At 48.4% G+C, this 15,306-nt stretch overlaps 1 protein-coding gene across 1 annotated transcript; it reads left to right on the top strand.

The window, feature by feature from the left end:
* The first annotated feature begins 8,680 nt into the window (after positions 1-8,680).
* LOC142588597 (sodium-dependent proline transporter-like) lies at positions 8,681-11,586 on the top strand. The gene has a single exon (XM_075700432.1). It carries the CDS (start codon positions 8,695-8,697, stop codon positions 11,584-11,586), a length of 2,892 nt encoding a protein of 963 aa, XP_075556547.1. The 5' UTR covers positions 8,681-8,694.
* Positions 11,587-15,306: the final 3,720 nt, after the last annotated feature.

Raw genomic sequence — 15,306 nt, 5'->3', positions numbered from 1 at the left:
AGTTGCTGCAACGTCCCAAAGTGGCAGTATGCAAAATTTCTGAGAACGGGGAGGAGAGAGCAGCCAATCGGCAAGCGGTGAACTCCCCGGAAGTTTACGTCCCTCGTTTGTGGTCTGCTTGCAGACAGTATACTACAAAAAAAAATGTTTCTCGTCTTCCAATGAATGAAATCTTTATCTAAATTTTGTCTTCTCTAGCTTAAACGCGTTTTCAAATAGTAGTAAGTGTGACTACGACAATTTATAACTATTAGTTTCTCTGCGTCGTCCCTAGGTGGTGTCACGCACAGCTAGAACAAAGAAAGAAGGAACGACGGGAGCAGTGGCGCACTTTTCAAGTGGCAGCAACAACATTCCAGTGGTTCGCTGGCACCGATGATGGGGTCGACTTCGTCGTACAACCAACGCACTATTTGTTTCGAGAAAAAAAAAGCGACGCCAGAATTCGCTTTCTGCCATTTCTTCAAACGCATTTCGCAATGCCACCTGCTCTCCTTCCTCCTCGAACAACGTCAGCGCAGACACCGAAGTTCCCAACGCAAGGGCCATTTTTCTCGAATTAAACTATGGATTGGATCCGAATGTGATAATCAGCTGCCGAAACCACCGTTTGGATCCAATCCAATCCACTAGACGCGCCATGCGAAGTCGGTCTCGTAACGAGCGATGATCGCTCCAAACTTGCCAACTCCCGCCGGGTTCGGCGCCTAGCAGACGAAATGCTCGGTGGGAGGATGATTGACAGGAACGTGTCGTCATTTTGACGTCACCAAAAACGTGGCCGCGCGACGCGGCTGGCGACGTCGGCGCGAAGTAGGCCAATCGCGCGTCCCGGTAACCGAACGAACGCGCCGAACAACCATCTCCGATCGCTCCTTCCTCCACCGCGGGAGAGAAGAGGGGTGGGGGTGAGGCGGCTTCTACTGCGCCAGCAACTGCGTACTTAGCTCGGCGGTGCGCGGTCGTGTGCGCCGTGTCTTGAAAGCGATCTGCAGACGACCCATACCCGAGTGCGTGCTCCTTTCATCGCCTCTGTGCTCGCTGCTGCTGCTCGCGGCTTTCTTTACGTCTTCTGGCGTTACCTGTGGGATTTCGAATTCCTCTAGGCTATTCTCTCTTCCACTATCGTCGTGGGTGCCACTGGTACTGTATAAATCTCTATAGAACTCCTCAGCCACTTGAACTATCTCATCCATATTAGTAACGATATTGCCGGCTTTGTCTCTTAACGCACCCATCTGATTCTTGCCTATTCCTAGTTTCTTCTTCACTGTTTTTAGGCTTCCTCCGTTCCTGAGAGCCTGTTCGATTCTATCCATATTATAGTTCCTGATGTCCGCAGTCTTACGCTTGTTGATTAGCTTAGAAAGTTCTGCCAGTTCTATTCTAGCTGTAGGGTTAGAGGCTTTCATACATTGGCGTTTCTTGATCAGATCTTTCGTCGCCTGCGATAGCTTACTGGTTTCCTGTAATGTGGTGAGCGCTAAATCTTATATGCATGCGCTCTTCCAAGCATTCCCATCCCCTCTCTTCCTCTACCACATGAGCAGCTTCCCACGCTTCACACACATGCACATTTTTCTATATTGACACTCGTTATGATAGCGCAATATTACATGAATTCGCAACTTTCCTTTCACAGGTCAAAAAGGACAAAGTGGGAGCACTTGCTTCCTGCGCAGCAGATGATCGCTGAGCTGCCAAGAAAGTTGTAATTGCGGGGCCACTAGTTTTTGCGACCACCACTCGGGACACCTTTTTCCTTCGGATCTGTGCAACTCACGTGTATCTAAGTAATGCTTGCTTGTCTGCATCCTCAAAAAGCGAAAGCTCTGAACACCACTGAGGTGCTGTCGTTTCTCGCGAATTTTATAGCGAATCTATCTTCGCAAACCCTTCGCACTTTTCTCTACGTGGCTGCTGTGGCTCGTGCCTTGCCGAAAAGCTCGCGTACGGGACAGTATTGATAGTATGACGAGCCGGCTCCTATATTGTCATCTGTACTACCTCTACATATCTGCAGTTAGATGGATCTCTTCTTTAGAAAATTGAGCAGTGAAATTACGAACGATAGTTAAATATCCTCCCTATACCAAATAGATGCCTTCGGCTGTATGAGTAATTTAAACCCAATGTTTCAATTCCTTCTTGCCTGTGGTTTTGCGCATATGCTCAGTAGTTTTCTCTCGAAGTACGCCATGATATAGTGCTATAGTAATTGGGCCAATCCCGGCGATCGCGCCATCTCCGGCCATGTTGGTCGCTCGTCGGGTTCTCCCCGCGCTCCCGCGCAGGCATGTAATCGCTATGCACCAAAGAGCAATTCAGAAGATGAGGAGCTTCATATCATTTATTTAAGTGCTTCTTTAATGCTTCGGTATACAGAAAGAATGGGCTGGAGTGCGTTTGGCAGGTATTCTGAGATCATGAACAGCAGGTTGTCATTAACCCTCAAGAGAAAAGTGTATAACAGCTGTGTCTTACTAGTACTCGCGTACGGGGCAGAAACCTGGAGGCTTACGAAAAGGGCTCTAATTAAATTGACGATGAGGCAACGAGGTATGGAAAGAAGAATGATGGGTGTAACCTTAAAGGTTAAGAAAATAGCAGATTGGGTGAGGGAACAAACGCGAGTGAATGACATCTTAGATGAAATAAAAAAAAAAAGAAATGGGCATGTGCATGGACAGGGCATGTAATGAGGAGGGAAGATAACCGATTGTCATTAAGGGTTACGGACTGGATTCCAAGGGAAGGAAAGCGTAGCAGGGGTCCACTGAAAGTTAGGGGGGCGGATGAGATTAAGAAGTTTGCAGGGACAACATGACCACAATTAGTACATGACCGGGCTAGTTGGAGAAGTATGGGAGAGGCGTTTGCCCTGCAGTGGGTGTAACCAGGCTGATGATAATGATGATACACATATTCGAACTTGTGCGTTGAGTACTTCTGTTTTTCTATCCGCATTTTCAATGCTACTAGGATCAAAGAATGGGAAAACTAATGGTATTTTATTTAATAAACAGCTCATATTAGAGCGGTATTTTCTATAGAAACAAGTTTTATCGAAAGGAGAGCTACCCTGGTGTCTGTCCATTTCTCCACGCTGACGACGACCTTGATCGTCATCAATGAGTGTTTGTTGCTGTCAGTCCGCCTCTTCGTTCGAGATAGAGGCAGAAATGTGGTGGGAAAGTCAATGCGGTTAACTGGAGGAGATTGTGGCCTGCTATTCTACACTGGGGGAAGGGGAAGGAGAAACAAAGACGGAAAAATAGCGGAGAGATAGAACAAGGGCCAAGAAACATATTAAGTGCGAACCAATGCATTTTTTAAGAACAAGTGCAGCTTCGAGTGTTGACGAATGTTGCTACACAATTTTTGTGAAACACACCTAGTCATCAGCCCACGCTCCTGCACAAACTGGACTCCTATCATCGATTTCGTCCTCCACCTGGACTGTCCCGACCTAAGGCCACAGTAATTGGACGACTGCGGCTTGGCGTCTGTTTCACGAAATCCTTTGCTTCCGGGTGATGCTTTTCGCATAAATAGGCAACATGGCGTGGCATGCCACCACTGCGATAGCGAGCTAACCACTGAACACGCTCTTTGTCATTGTCCCCGGTACAGCGCACATAGGAAGTCACTCGCGATTGCGCTGGCACGTCTTGACGACTGGCCGCTTTCGGAAAAGACAATCCTGGAACGTCGGTCTAGAGAGTCGCCAAACCACATGTCGGTCAAAGCGATCTTGAATTTTTTGCATTAGAGTGGCCTATTAGAGATAATGTAATTGTCACGGACGTTCGTCATTCCGGCTTACAACATCACCGTAGGGCTAAGAAAAATTACGGCAGAACTCATCTGACGATAAAGGTCGATGGCAATGCAATTAGCATTCCAACAATATAGCTACAACCGCATGCCTGATGGCTCATTTATTTAGAATGTGTACTGGCCATTCTCAGACCCTCGTTGCTTCGCCTAAATGCGACATACTACGATATAGTCTAGCTTTGTTATGGCACTAACTTCTGAAAGTCGACAACAAGCATGGCGGCATGACTACGAATGTATGGCGCCGACGCACTGAGGACGATAAAATGACGACGATGGAATGACAAAGCCGGTTTACCGGTTACATGGGGATGTTGATTTTCTTGAGCAATGATGATGGTATAATGACGAAAGCGTGACGTTGATATTAGGAGAACAAGAAAACGACGAATATATAACGACGACCGTATGACAAAACCGCATTACGAAGCTGCAATGAAGACGGTGGGAAGAAGACAGCTTCTGAAGACGACGGTATGACAACGATGGAACAATCACGATTTAGTAATGACAGCTGATTACGATAGCATGACAAACAAATAAAGACGCCGTAGGCTAGACAAATGCGGCGTGACGAAGATGGCATGACGGTAATGGGATGACGACGACTGTGTGACAACGACGCCGTGACGAGAGTTTGGTATCGAAGTGAGAGAGGCAATCATGAAACGACCACGGCAGTATCACCACGCCGCTGGCACGGCAACGAATGAATAAAGACGATTCAAATATATAACGAAGAAAAATACGAGGACAAGGGATGACGATGAGAGAATTGTGACAATGACGTGACAACGACTGCACCGTGAAGCTTGAGTGACGACGATGGCGTGATGATGACGGCTTGACGAGAGTCGGGTGACGAAGCAGAATAACGAGCACGGCATGACAATGGCGGCATGCCAACAACTATGTAACAGTGGATACCTTATTGTAGATGTCTGACGATGACGCGATCACAACCGTGGCATAATCAGGATAGAATGATGAGAGTACGATAAGCATGACGAAGAAAGGCTGATGTCGGTGGAACAGACAAGGTATAACGACGATGGCATGAGGACGATGACATGACGTCACTGTAGTGGTGATGACGGTAAAATGACAGCGTGACGACGACAACACGAGGACAATGGCATGATGACGACTGTGTAACGACGACGGCATGATCAAAGCAGCATGACGAGGGTTGGAGGACGAAGTTAAAATGGCGATCGAACGATCATGACGGCATCACCATGGCGTTGTGACAACAAATGCACGACGATGGAATGACGGCGATGGTGTGACTACGATGGAGTGAGGAGATTCGAATTAAAAAGCTGGAATGACCACAATACACCGACCAAGACGTCATCGCCGCCACGAGCAGATAGATACCTAGTGACCGAATGTATAAACAACTTGGGCAACTGCGTAACAACGACGGCATGATGAGAGATGACGGAGCTGCAATGACAAAAATAGAATGACCACGGTTGCATCGATACCAAGAGTACATACCTAGTGGGCCAAACAGGCAGATAACTCGAGTCATTGCGCCGGCGTAAGAGATAGATATATCTATGAAATATAACTATGTTATACAGAAATGGAGTCGTCTACATCTATAAGAAGGTAGAGTCGCGACTTACATAAAATCACAACTTTTATGCTACGTATATGTGGCGACAACCTTCTGTGGCAGCACGACCTAGGCTATGGATCCGAAGTGCATTTGTTTTATTGCGCCCCAACATGCAGTCCCCTAATGAAAACATCTCTAGACTATTCAGGGTAAATGAAAATTTAGCAGGGACTGTGTTTCTTTGAGAAATTTCCTTATTAATTATTCCACTAAAATGTTACGGAGTAGAAGGAATTCCGTCTCACGCGCTTTCAGGTTATGTGGTTTTCCGGCAACCATAGCTCTTTTCCATCACCTTCAAACAAAGATGGCGTCCCCAGTTGCAGCTCGTCGACGTCGCCTCTGGCGGTACGTCCGCCGCGTCTCGTGAATCCCCCAGTTTTGCAGCCGTACCGAGAGTTCTCGAACCAACAGTGTCCGTACTGGCCAAGAAACTGTCGCGCAACGTTTACACGCTAGTAAAGAAAAGCGAGCGGCCGCTCTTAGTGAGAGCGGCATGTCGGAAGGTCAGCGAGCTCACTGGTTTTAGAGAACGCAGTGCCGTCCGGATTAAGCTCGACGTAAACAGTGGCACCCTGGAGTTACCCAAGTAGAAGTGACTGCTTATCCCATACGTAAATGCTCGTGTGAAAACCGCGAGGACCAAGACTGCAACTTCTTCTCAGCTTCTGCCTTGCAGATCTACGAAAAAAAGTGCACCAGTAATTTCTGCGAAATGAAATACTGAGAGCTGCAAAACTCGCTCAATATATGAACAGTGACAGTGACATAAACAGGCCTAAAATGAGGAACGATTCAAACGCTGCTTAATCATATCGGTTTTTTCTTTCGCAAGAGGAAGAGAAATTGTGCGCTCTCTGAGAGAAATGACGTCATCATGTGGCGGTGACAGTACCTGCGTACCATCCGAGAACTTCGAACTGAAGAATGGTACGTGCGAGAGCCGGTCCATTTGATGCCTTTTGTGGCGTGTAGATGAATAAGCGCAGTTTTATTATTCCCCGAGCAACCTATCCCAAGAAAACATTGTTCTCGAGACGTGGAGTCGCAGTCAACGCGCCGTCACGTTCAGCCCAATACTCTTCAGTGAGGACACTGTAGGGTAAAACCTTTCGGTGCTCGCGATCGAAGTAAACACAAGGGTTCTTGCTTGCCAGTTCTGCGCATGCATTACTTCAACGGAACACACATTTAGGTTGAAGCTACAAGCGCTTCTGCCTTTACAGCTGCACGTCGGGCGTCATCGCATTTCGAAAGTAACTATGCCGCTCAGGACACTCACTTGGCCAGCGTTCTTATGATGCATTAGACGATATGCCTTGGTTGTTGAGTAACACGAACAGTGGGCCCGGCGCATTGTTCTATCATATTAGCTGAACAGTGCCAATTGTCTCATTGCTCCTCCTATCTTGCGAAATTGCAGTATTTGTATCTGATGACATACTTCAATTAGTGTTTATTGTTTGTGTGTTCTTGCAGACCAATATACCACCTTGACGAAACTTGAGTCACTGCCGGCCACACAAAGGCGAAAGTATGGGAGGACGTGAGCGTCACCACATAGGAAGATGCTTTTCGGCAACCTTTGACTACAGCGCCTTGCGCATCGAGAGGCGAAGGTAGCAGACTGATCCTGTTGCACGCCGGTAGCAAGGATCGCTTCTTAGATGCTGCGTGCCTCTTTTCCAGAGCAGCGAAAGGAACTGCTGAGTACCACAAGGAAATGGATGGTTCACTGAACAGCTTTCGCCTAACATCAAACGGCGTAGTGTCGTATTAATGAACAATGCCCCTTACCATGGCGTTCGCCTCGAGAAAGTTCGAACGTCGTCAACACGAAAGAGTGACATTCAGTCTTAGCTCACACTGAAGAATATTGAATTTTCCCAGGACCGATTAAAGGCAATGTTATTGGAGCTAGTGAATCAACAGAATGAGGATGTTTTCCTCCTATCGCATGGGTGTTGTCCGAAAGGCTGCCGGTCACGACGTCCTGAGGCGTCATCCATATAATTACCAGGTCAAATCTATCGAGTTGGTATGGAGCCATGTGAAAGGTCACGTCGCTGCTAACAATACTACATTGACCCTTGCCGGCATCGAAAAATTGTTGCATGAAAGCACCAATCCAGTGGCGGTATACAAGTGGCTTCGGGCGTATGCTCATGTTCAGAAAATCGAAGAGGAATTTTGGCAACGCGACGGTTTCGCTAACGCAAGCCTCGACCAGCTTCTAATTTCACTCGGATCGGATTCGAGCAGCGAGAGTGATGAGAGTGGCAGTGACATGAGCGCAGTGCAAGAGCTCACGTGAATGTGAAAATGTGCGCAGAAGCCATCGCAACAGCTTGTTGTGTACTTCTGCAAATGTCATGCGCTTTTACTAATCCCGCGGCATTATAACCGTTTAATTCTGATGAGGCGCAGTGTAGTTCTGAATTCAAAATTTTACACCGGCCAGTGTTACGTAACGTACGCCTAAATATAAGTGTATTCGCGCTTCTCCATTTTGCAGACAGCGAAGTGTGCCGAAATCATTTGCTTTGGAAAGAAAATTTGTTTTCATGAAGGGGCTTCTAGAGCGCATTGCAACGAAACGTCACATGTAATGTCGATGCGCTCCATTTGCAACAGTGCTTATATATATATCGTGGGGTTTTGGGCACTCACAATAGCTGTGCCACGCTCGTTGCGTTGCGTTTCCGAGAGCTCCATGCCCTCTCCAGCCTGCCTGGGCGGGATGGCAGCGGGTCATAAAGTACTGTCACTCGGCCGTCATCCCGCCCACGGTAAGGCGAAAGATCTTCACCCATGGGGCGGTTTTTTTGGCGCAGTTCGGGCCCTGCTTGCAAGCGCTCCGGGAACGCACGCACAAGGCGGGGCCTGTGAGACCACTTCGGGGCGTCGGAAGATGCGTACGTGTTCTTCTCTGCCGGCCTTGGCCCCTTTATCCGCCACCAGCCGGTGGTTTCTTCAGCTCGCAGGGGTGCCAGCCTCGGCGGGTGCCTTGCCCCTCATGCTCTTGCCCCTCAACCGTAGCGAACAAACCTATTCAGATTTGCTACTCTCACCGTAAATAAGTTCAGAGACCAAAAGAATTGCCGGTTTCTCTAATGATAATCTATTGACCACAAGAGGCACTGGTTGACCAAATGGCCAACAAGTGGCTTTGCGGAAGCAGCTGTAGAGGTAGAAGAAGAAGAAGCTCGGGCTTCGAGGCGGTCGCAATGAGCGCCGCGGATCGCCGCCGCTACCAGAGCCGCACTCAGCAGTTCCTCACGTTCGCCGCCGTCATCGCGAGCAAGAACGGCATCTTCACTCTGCCTCGACTCCTCTTTATACACGGTGGAGCCCCGTTCGTGATCGCCTACACGACGCTTACGGTGAGCGTGGTGATCCCGGTGATGCAACTGGAAAGCGTGCTCGGCCAGTTCACGGGCGCCGGAAACATCGGAATCTTCGACACTGTGCCGGGCATGCGGGGCCTGGGCCACACGATGACCTTCTACTTCACGCTTGGCATGACCATGTTCGTGACCGAGTGCTCCTACTCGACCGTGTTCCTGGCCAGCTTGTTCCGGTCTACTCTGCCGTGGGCTGACTGCAGCCACTACCGGCCATCGGACTCGTGCTACGAGCTCCAGAGAAAAATGGTGCTTTGTAGCAGCGTGCAGGAACACATAGTTCAGCGCTACCGGTACTCGCGCGAGACGCAGGGAATGCCGGTGACGAACGGAACTACAACGGTGCTCGTCCCCGAGTCCGCCTACAACTTCAACGACTGCGCCAACGGCACACAGAGCGCTACGCGTCTGTTCTTCGACTCCAAAGTCCTCCGGCTCTTGACGGACGACCGCGACGTGATTCACCCGGAGATAGCCATCACGATGGCGGTTCTCTGGCTGCTAGTCTTCGCCGCCACCAGAAATGGCCTGCAAAACGCCGAGTACGCAGTGTACGTTATCGCTTCCCTAACCATCACTACACTGACGCTGATGCTCGTGAATTCTTTGGCACTAAAATGCAGCGATCGCGGAATAAATCTCTTAGTTAGGGCACCGCTGTCAGGCGTCGTCAGCTACGAACTTTGGCGGGACGCGCTGAAGGTGGCGATAAGCAACATCGGCATCTTCAGTGGTGGTTTCCTGAGCACTGCACGATTCAATATGTTCAAGACCAAGATAGGAACATTTTCAACCGTCGTAGCTCTAATGCAACTGATATCTTCGCTACTCTACGGACTCCTCTTCTACGCGCACGTTGGCTTTCTGTCTTCTGTTAAGGATACGGACATAGAGCGCATCTTGCAAAGCGCTGATATTGAACACGTGGTAATGCCTGAGACCCTCACAATTTTGGATACGACGCGGTTTTGGTGCACAGTGTACTTCACCTGGTTGTTAGCCAATGCCGTGGGGTACATGATGATAGGTCCTGAAGTGGTCCTCGAAGCGATATTGTTTGAATTTCCAGGATTTGCAATGTTTCGGAACGAGCTCCGCCTAGCTGCCTGCTTGTGCTTTTACGTTCTCGGACTTTGTCTGACCACCACCTCTGGACCATACATAATCAAGCTGCTCGTGCCTAATATTGAGGTCATTGCGGCGCTGTCTCTTTTGTTAGAAGTACTGGTGATTGTGCGAATTTACGGTATTCACCGCGTCATGGTGGACTATCAGACAATGACGGGTAACTACCCGAACCTAATGACGCGATTATCTTGGACCTTCGGAGTGCCTCTTCAGCTAACCATGCTGCTGGCGATCGAAGTAATGGAGCCGTCTCCCGAAGGGTACAGGGGCGTTCGCTTTAGTTACTCAGAGAACCTTTTCGGAATCTGGATCATCGCCGTCGCAGTCAGTTTCATTCCTACGTACCTCTTCGCCCTTCTCACGACCCATCCGTGGGAGAAGATCATGGCGCCAGCAATGACGTGGCTGCCCGAGGACCAAACGGCCACACGCGAGTACCAAGCTCTGCTGCGAGAATGTGACTACGCGTCGAGAAAGGGTGCCCTGCATGACCAGCCGAGTCTAGCCACAAGTGGCCAGATTAGCGTCGCTGCTGGAGCGAGTCGCGGCGACACGGTGACCGTGGCGGAGACAATAGACCCGCGCGAGATGGTGGTCACCACGGAGCGGTCGGTCTCATTCGCCCCCGACGTGATAACAACGCCCCGTTGCAGTGAGAACTTCAACGAGCTCCTCGAGCAGCAGTTCGGACTCCGCTCTTCCAGGGTACCGTCCCGAGATACGAGCTCTCAAGCAGGCTTTCTGGTCGATGCTTCTTCAACCATTCAGATTAAGGTGCCCGGTTACGAGAGAAACATCGACACCGTGCCAGCATCGGTGTTTGCCAAGGAAGACGTCGAAGAGATTCGAAAGATTATCGACAATGTCGACACCGCGATTTCTACTCTCTCTCCAGAAGACGCCGCCTTTGCGGAGAAAATAGCCCTGGGCAACGGTGAATCTGCAAAGCGCGCTGCTGAGTCATTGCTAGCGAGCAGGAGAGAGGCAGACAGAGAGGAGAGTTCCGATGCTGCTGCGGTGCTTGCGCTGCCTCCGCGAGAAGGCGATGCCAAGCTTGCGAAGGACGCCGTAACGAAAAGCGACAGAAAACAAAGCGCGGGACCGCTTCCACCACCTGCTCCGCTGCATCAACTGGAATTTGACGTCAAGCCGGCAAGCACCGCTGCTACAGCAGGTAAAATGAACGGCAGGCAATGTCTTGTTGCCACCCCTGAACCCGCAAGGCTTGTCGCACAGCCGATTGAAGGCGGCGTAAAAACTCCCGAGGAACAGGCTGCGCATTCCGGCATCGAAAGTCAGTCGCTCAGTGCAAAGCCCGCACAGCATTCGATGAACAAGGAACGGTCCGGGCCGAAGAAAAAGAAGAATAAGCGGTCGTGGCCTTCACGGTCACAAAAGAAGAGGGGCTCAAAACAACTGTCGAAGTCTAAGAAATCTGCCAGCAGGAAGCGCAAGTCGTTAGGGTCGGGAAGCGCTGACATCAATCAGGGTAAAGACAGTCTTGAGTGCAGCCCGAAGGACAGCGCTAAAGGCAGCGCTATGGCAAGCAATAGTAAGATCGGCTCTAAGGGAAGCCCCACGCCATAAATAAAGGAGGCCACAACTAACTGCGGCTCAAATTTTTTTGCTCAGTTTTAGTCACTGCCTCTGCGGCATGGAAGTACGTAATACACCGTTTCCACCGCATGCATTTGAGTACTCGTACGAGCCTGCTTTATTCTCGTTTCGCTACCGTAAGAAGCTACGTATAGGTGCAATAACCATTGTACACTCCTTTTTCTTTTTTCTAATGAAATAATTATTCGTACTAGTTGGCGCACAAAGGTTTTCCTGGATATTTGGTCTGTTTGTTTGGAGTGACAACCACGGCCTGTGCGGAGATTTACACTAACGGCGCAACGTTGCAATGAAAAAGTTTGCCTTTTTACTTTTATCATTTAGGTTATCTAATCGGCATAAGCTTTATGCACACTGTGCGTCGGAATCAGCCTATAGAGTAGCGCAGACTCAGCAGGCACCCTGTCAAATCGCTAATAAGCTCCACTGCAACGACTGAAAATAACGAGGGCCGCAGTTCATTCTAGAAAATGGCCCAGTATATATTAAATATTGCAAATCAATAAAATCATTTTATATTCTGATGCTACCTTCATGTGGGGTTGTTAATGGTGTTTTGCATAACGTATACTATATATATATTGTCAGTGGCTGTTCTCTTCCGAGACTGTTAAACATTACTTTAGTTTTCTGCTGATTAATTTTTAGACCCACTCTTATGCTTTGCCTCTCCAGGTCATTGAGCATGTACTGCAATTGGTCCCCTGAGTTACTAAGCAAGGCAATATCATCAGCGAATCGCAAGTTACTAAGGTATTCTCCATTAACTTTTATCCCCAATTTTTCCCCATCCAGGTCTGTGAATACATAATGTAAACCCGCTCTGAATAGCATTGGAGAGATCGTATCTCCCTCCCTGACGCCTTTCTTTATTCGGATTTTCTTGCTTTCTTTATGGAGGACTACGGTGGCTGTAGAGCCACTATAGATATCTTTCAGTATTTTTACATACAGCTCGACTACACCCTGGTTCCGTAATGCCTCCATGACTACTGAGGTTTCGACAGAATCAAACGCTTTCTCGTAATCAATGAAAGCTATATATAAGGGTTGGTTATATTCCGCATATTTCTCTATCACCTGATTGATAGTGTGAATATGGTCTATTGTTGAGTAGCCTTTACAGAATCCTGCCTGGTACTTTGGTTGACAGAAGTCTAAGGTGTTCCTGATTCTATTTGCGATTACCTTAGTAAATAGTTTGTAGGCAACTGACAGTAAGCTGATCGGTCTATAATTTTTCAAGTCTTTGGCATTCCCTTTCTTATGGATTAGGATTATGTTAACGTTCTTCCAAGATTCCGGTGTGCTCGAGGTGACGAGGCATTGCGTATACAGGGTGGCCAGTTTCTCTAGAACAATCTGCCCACCATCCTTCAACAAATCTGCAGTTACCTGATCCTCCCCAGCTGTCTTCCCCCTTTGCATATCTCCCAAGGCTTTCTTTACTTCTTCCAGCGTTACCTGTGGGATTTCGAATTCCTCTAGACTATTTTCTCATCCATTATCGTCGTGGGTGCCACTGGTACTGCATAAATCTCTATAGAACTCCTCAGCCACTTGAACTATCTCATCCATATTAGTAATGATATTGCCGGCTTGTTTCTTAACGCATACATCTGATTCTTGCCAATTCCTAGTTTCTTCTTCACTGCTTTTAGGCTTCCTCCGTTCCTGAGAGTATGTCCCATTCTATCCATATTATACTTCCTGATGTCAGCTGTCTTACGCTTGCTGATTAACTTCGAAAGTTATGCCAGTTCTATTCTAGCTGTACGGTTAGAGGCTTTCATACATTGGCGTTTCTTCATCAGATCTTTCGCCTCCTGCGATAGTTTACTGGTATCCTGCCTAACGGAGTTATCTCCAACTTCCATTGCACAGTCCTTAATGATGCCCACATGATTGTCGTTCATTGCTTCAACACTAAGGTCCTCTTCCTGAGTTAAAGCGGAATAACTGTTCTGATGCTTGATCTGGAATTCCTCAATTTTCCCTCTTACCGCTAACTCATTGATCGGCTTCTTATGTACCAGTTTCTTCCGTTCCCTCCTCAGGTCTAGGCTAATTCGAGTTCTTACCATCCTGTGGTCACTGCAGCGCACCTTGCCGAGCACGTCTACAACTTGTATGGTGCCAGGGTTAGCGCAAAGTATGAAGTCTATTTCATATCTAGTCTCGCCGTTCTGGCTCCTCCACGTCCACTTTCGTCTTTCCCGCTTGCGGAAGAAGGTATTCATTATCCACCTATTATTCTATTCCGCAAACTCTACTAATAACTCTCCCCTACTATTCCTAGTGCCTATGCCATACGCCCCCACTGCCTTGTCTCCAGCCTGCTTCTTGCCTACCTTGGCATCAAAGACGCCCATTAGTATGGTATATTTTGTTTCCACTCTACCCATCGCCGATTCCGCATCTTCATAGAAGCTTTCGACTTCCTGGTCATCATGACTGGATGTAGGGGCGTAGACCTGTACAACCTTCATTTTGTACCTCTTTTTAAGTTTCATAAGGAGACCTGCCACCCTCTTGTTAATGCTATAGAATTCCTGTATGTTACCTGCTATATTCTTATTAATCAGGAATCCGACTTCTAGTTCTCGACTCTCCGCTAAGCCCCGGTAGCACAGGACGTGCCCGCTTTTTAGCACTGTATATGCTTCTTTTGGCCTCGTAACCTCACTGAGCCCTATTATATCCAATTTACTGCCCTCTTATAGCACTGCTAGACTCGCCTCACTAGATAACGTTCTAGCGTTAAACGTTGCCAGGTTCATATTCCGATGGCGGCCTGTCCGGAGCCAGGGATTCTTTGCACCCTCTGCTGCGTCGCAGGTCTTACCGCCGCCGTGGCATGTTGCTTCGCAGCTGCTGCGGACTGAGGGCCGGGGTTTGATTTTTGTGTTCTTATAGGAGGTTGTGGCCAAGTACTGCACCAAAGTGGCCAATCCTGCTCTGGTGAGGGAGTGCGTTACCGTTCTGGTCACCGGGATCAGGCCACACTTCAGGCATTTTTTATGCAATGTTATCAACACGCGGATTTTCTTTAATACGGTGGAAAATTGCCGGCACCGGGATTCGAACCACGGACCTCTTGCACGCGAGGCATGTGTTCTTCCTCTACGCTGCCACCGCGCTATATATATATGTATATATATATATATATATCCTTATTAGGGATTTTGGTTTTTTTTTCGAGATAGGAGAAAATGATGACGAAGGGGCCTAATATGCCCTCAGTTGGCCCTTCGGTAATGGAAAGCGGCGCATGGCCACAGAGTTGGCAGACGACAGAAACAATGCGTGCGCTTTCACGTTTCCTAGGTGACACGGGCCTGGACTCACGCCTGTGATACCAGTTGTGTAATGTGTCCTTCACCTCGTTCCTCCCATTATCATCCCCCATTGTGACCCTTTTTCTTCCCCTCTTCCCATTCCCTTACGTAGAGTAGCAGGCCAGATGCGCCATTATCCGGCCGACCTCTCTACATTTTCCAATCATTAAAATACTTCTTCTTCTTTATTTCTAAAACCAGAGAACATATATTTTTCTTTATCAAGCTATCTTCATTAGTCTTGAACAACCCTCTGTGTTTGGTAAAAAAAAAAAGGAAAACTCAGTCCGTAGATAACATACGCTGCTGCGAACATCTCTGCGGTAGAGCTCACAAGCGGAGCGCGAAGCCA

The sequence above is a fragment of the Dermacentor variabilis genome, chromosome 7 (assembly GCF_050947875.1).
Source record: "Dermacentor variabilis isolate Ectoservices chromosome 7, ASM5094787v1, whole genome shotgun sequence".
NCBI lineage: Eukaryota > Metazoa > Arthropoda > Arachnida > Ixodida > Ixodidae > Dermacentor > Dermacentor variabilis.
This window is presented reverse-complemented; position numbering and strand designations above follow the sequence as displayed.

What these genes read in the sequence shown, in the direction of transcription:
- LOC142588597 (XM_075700432.1), top strand. Translation starts at nt 8,695, where the DNA reads ATGAGCGCCGCGGATCGCCGCCGCTACCAGAGCCGCACTCAGCAGTTC.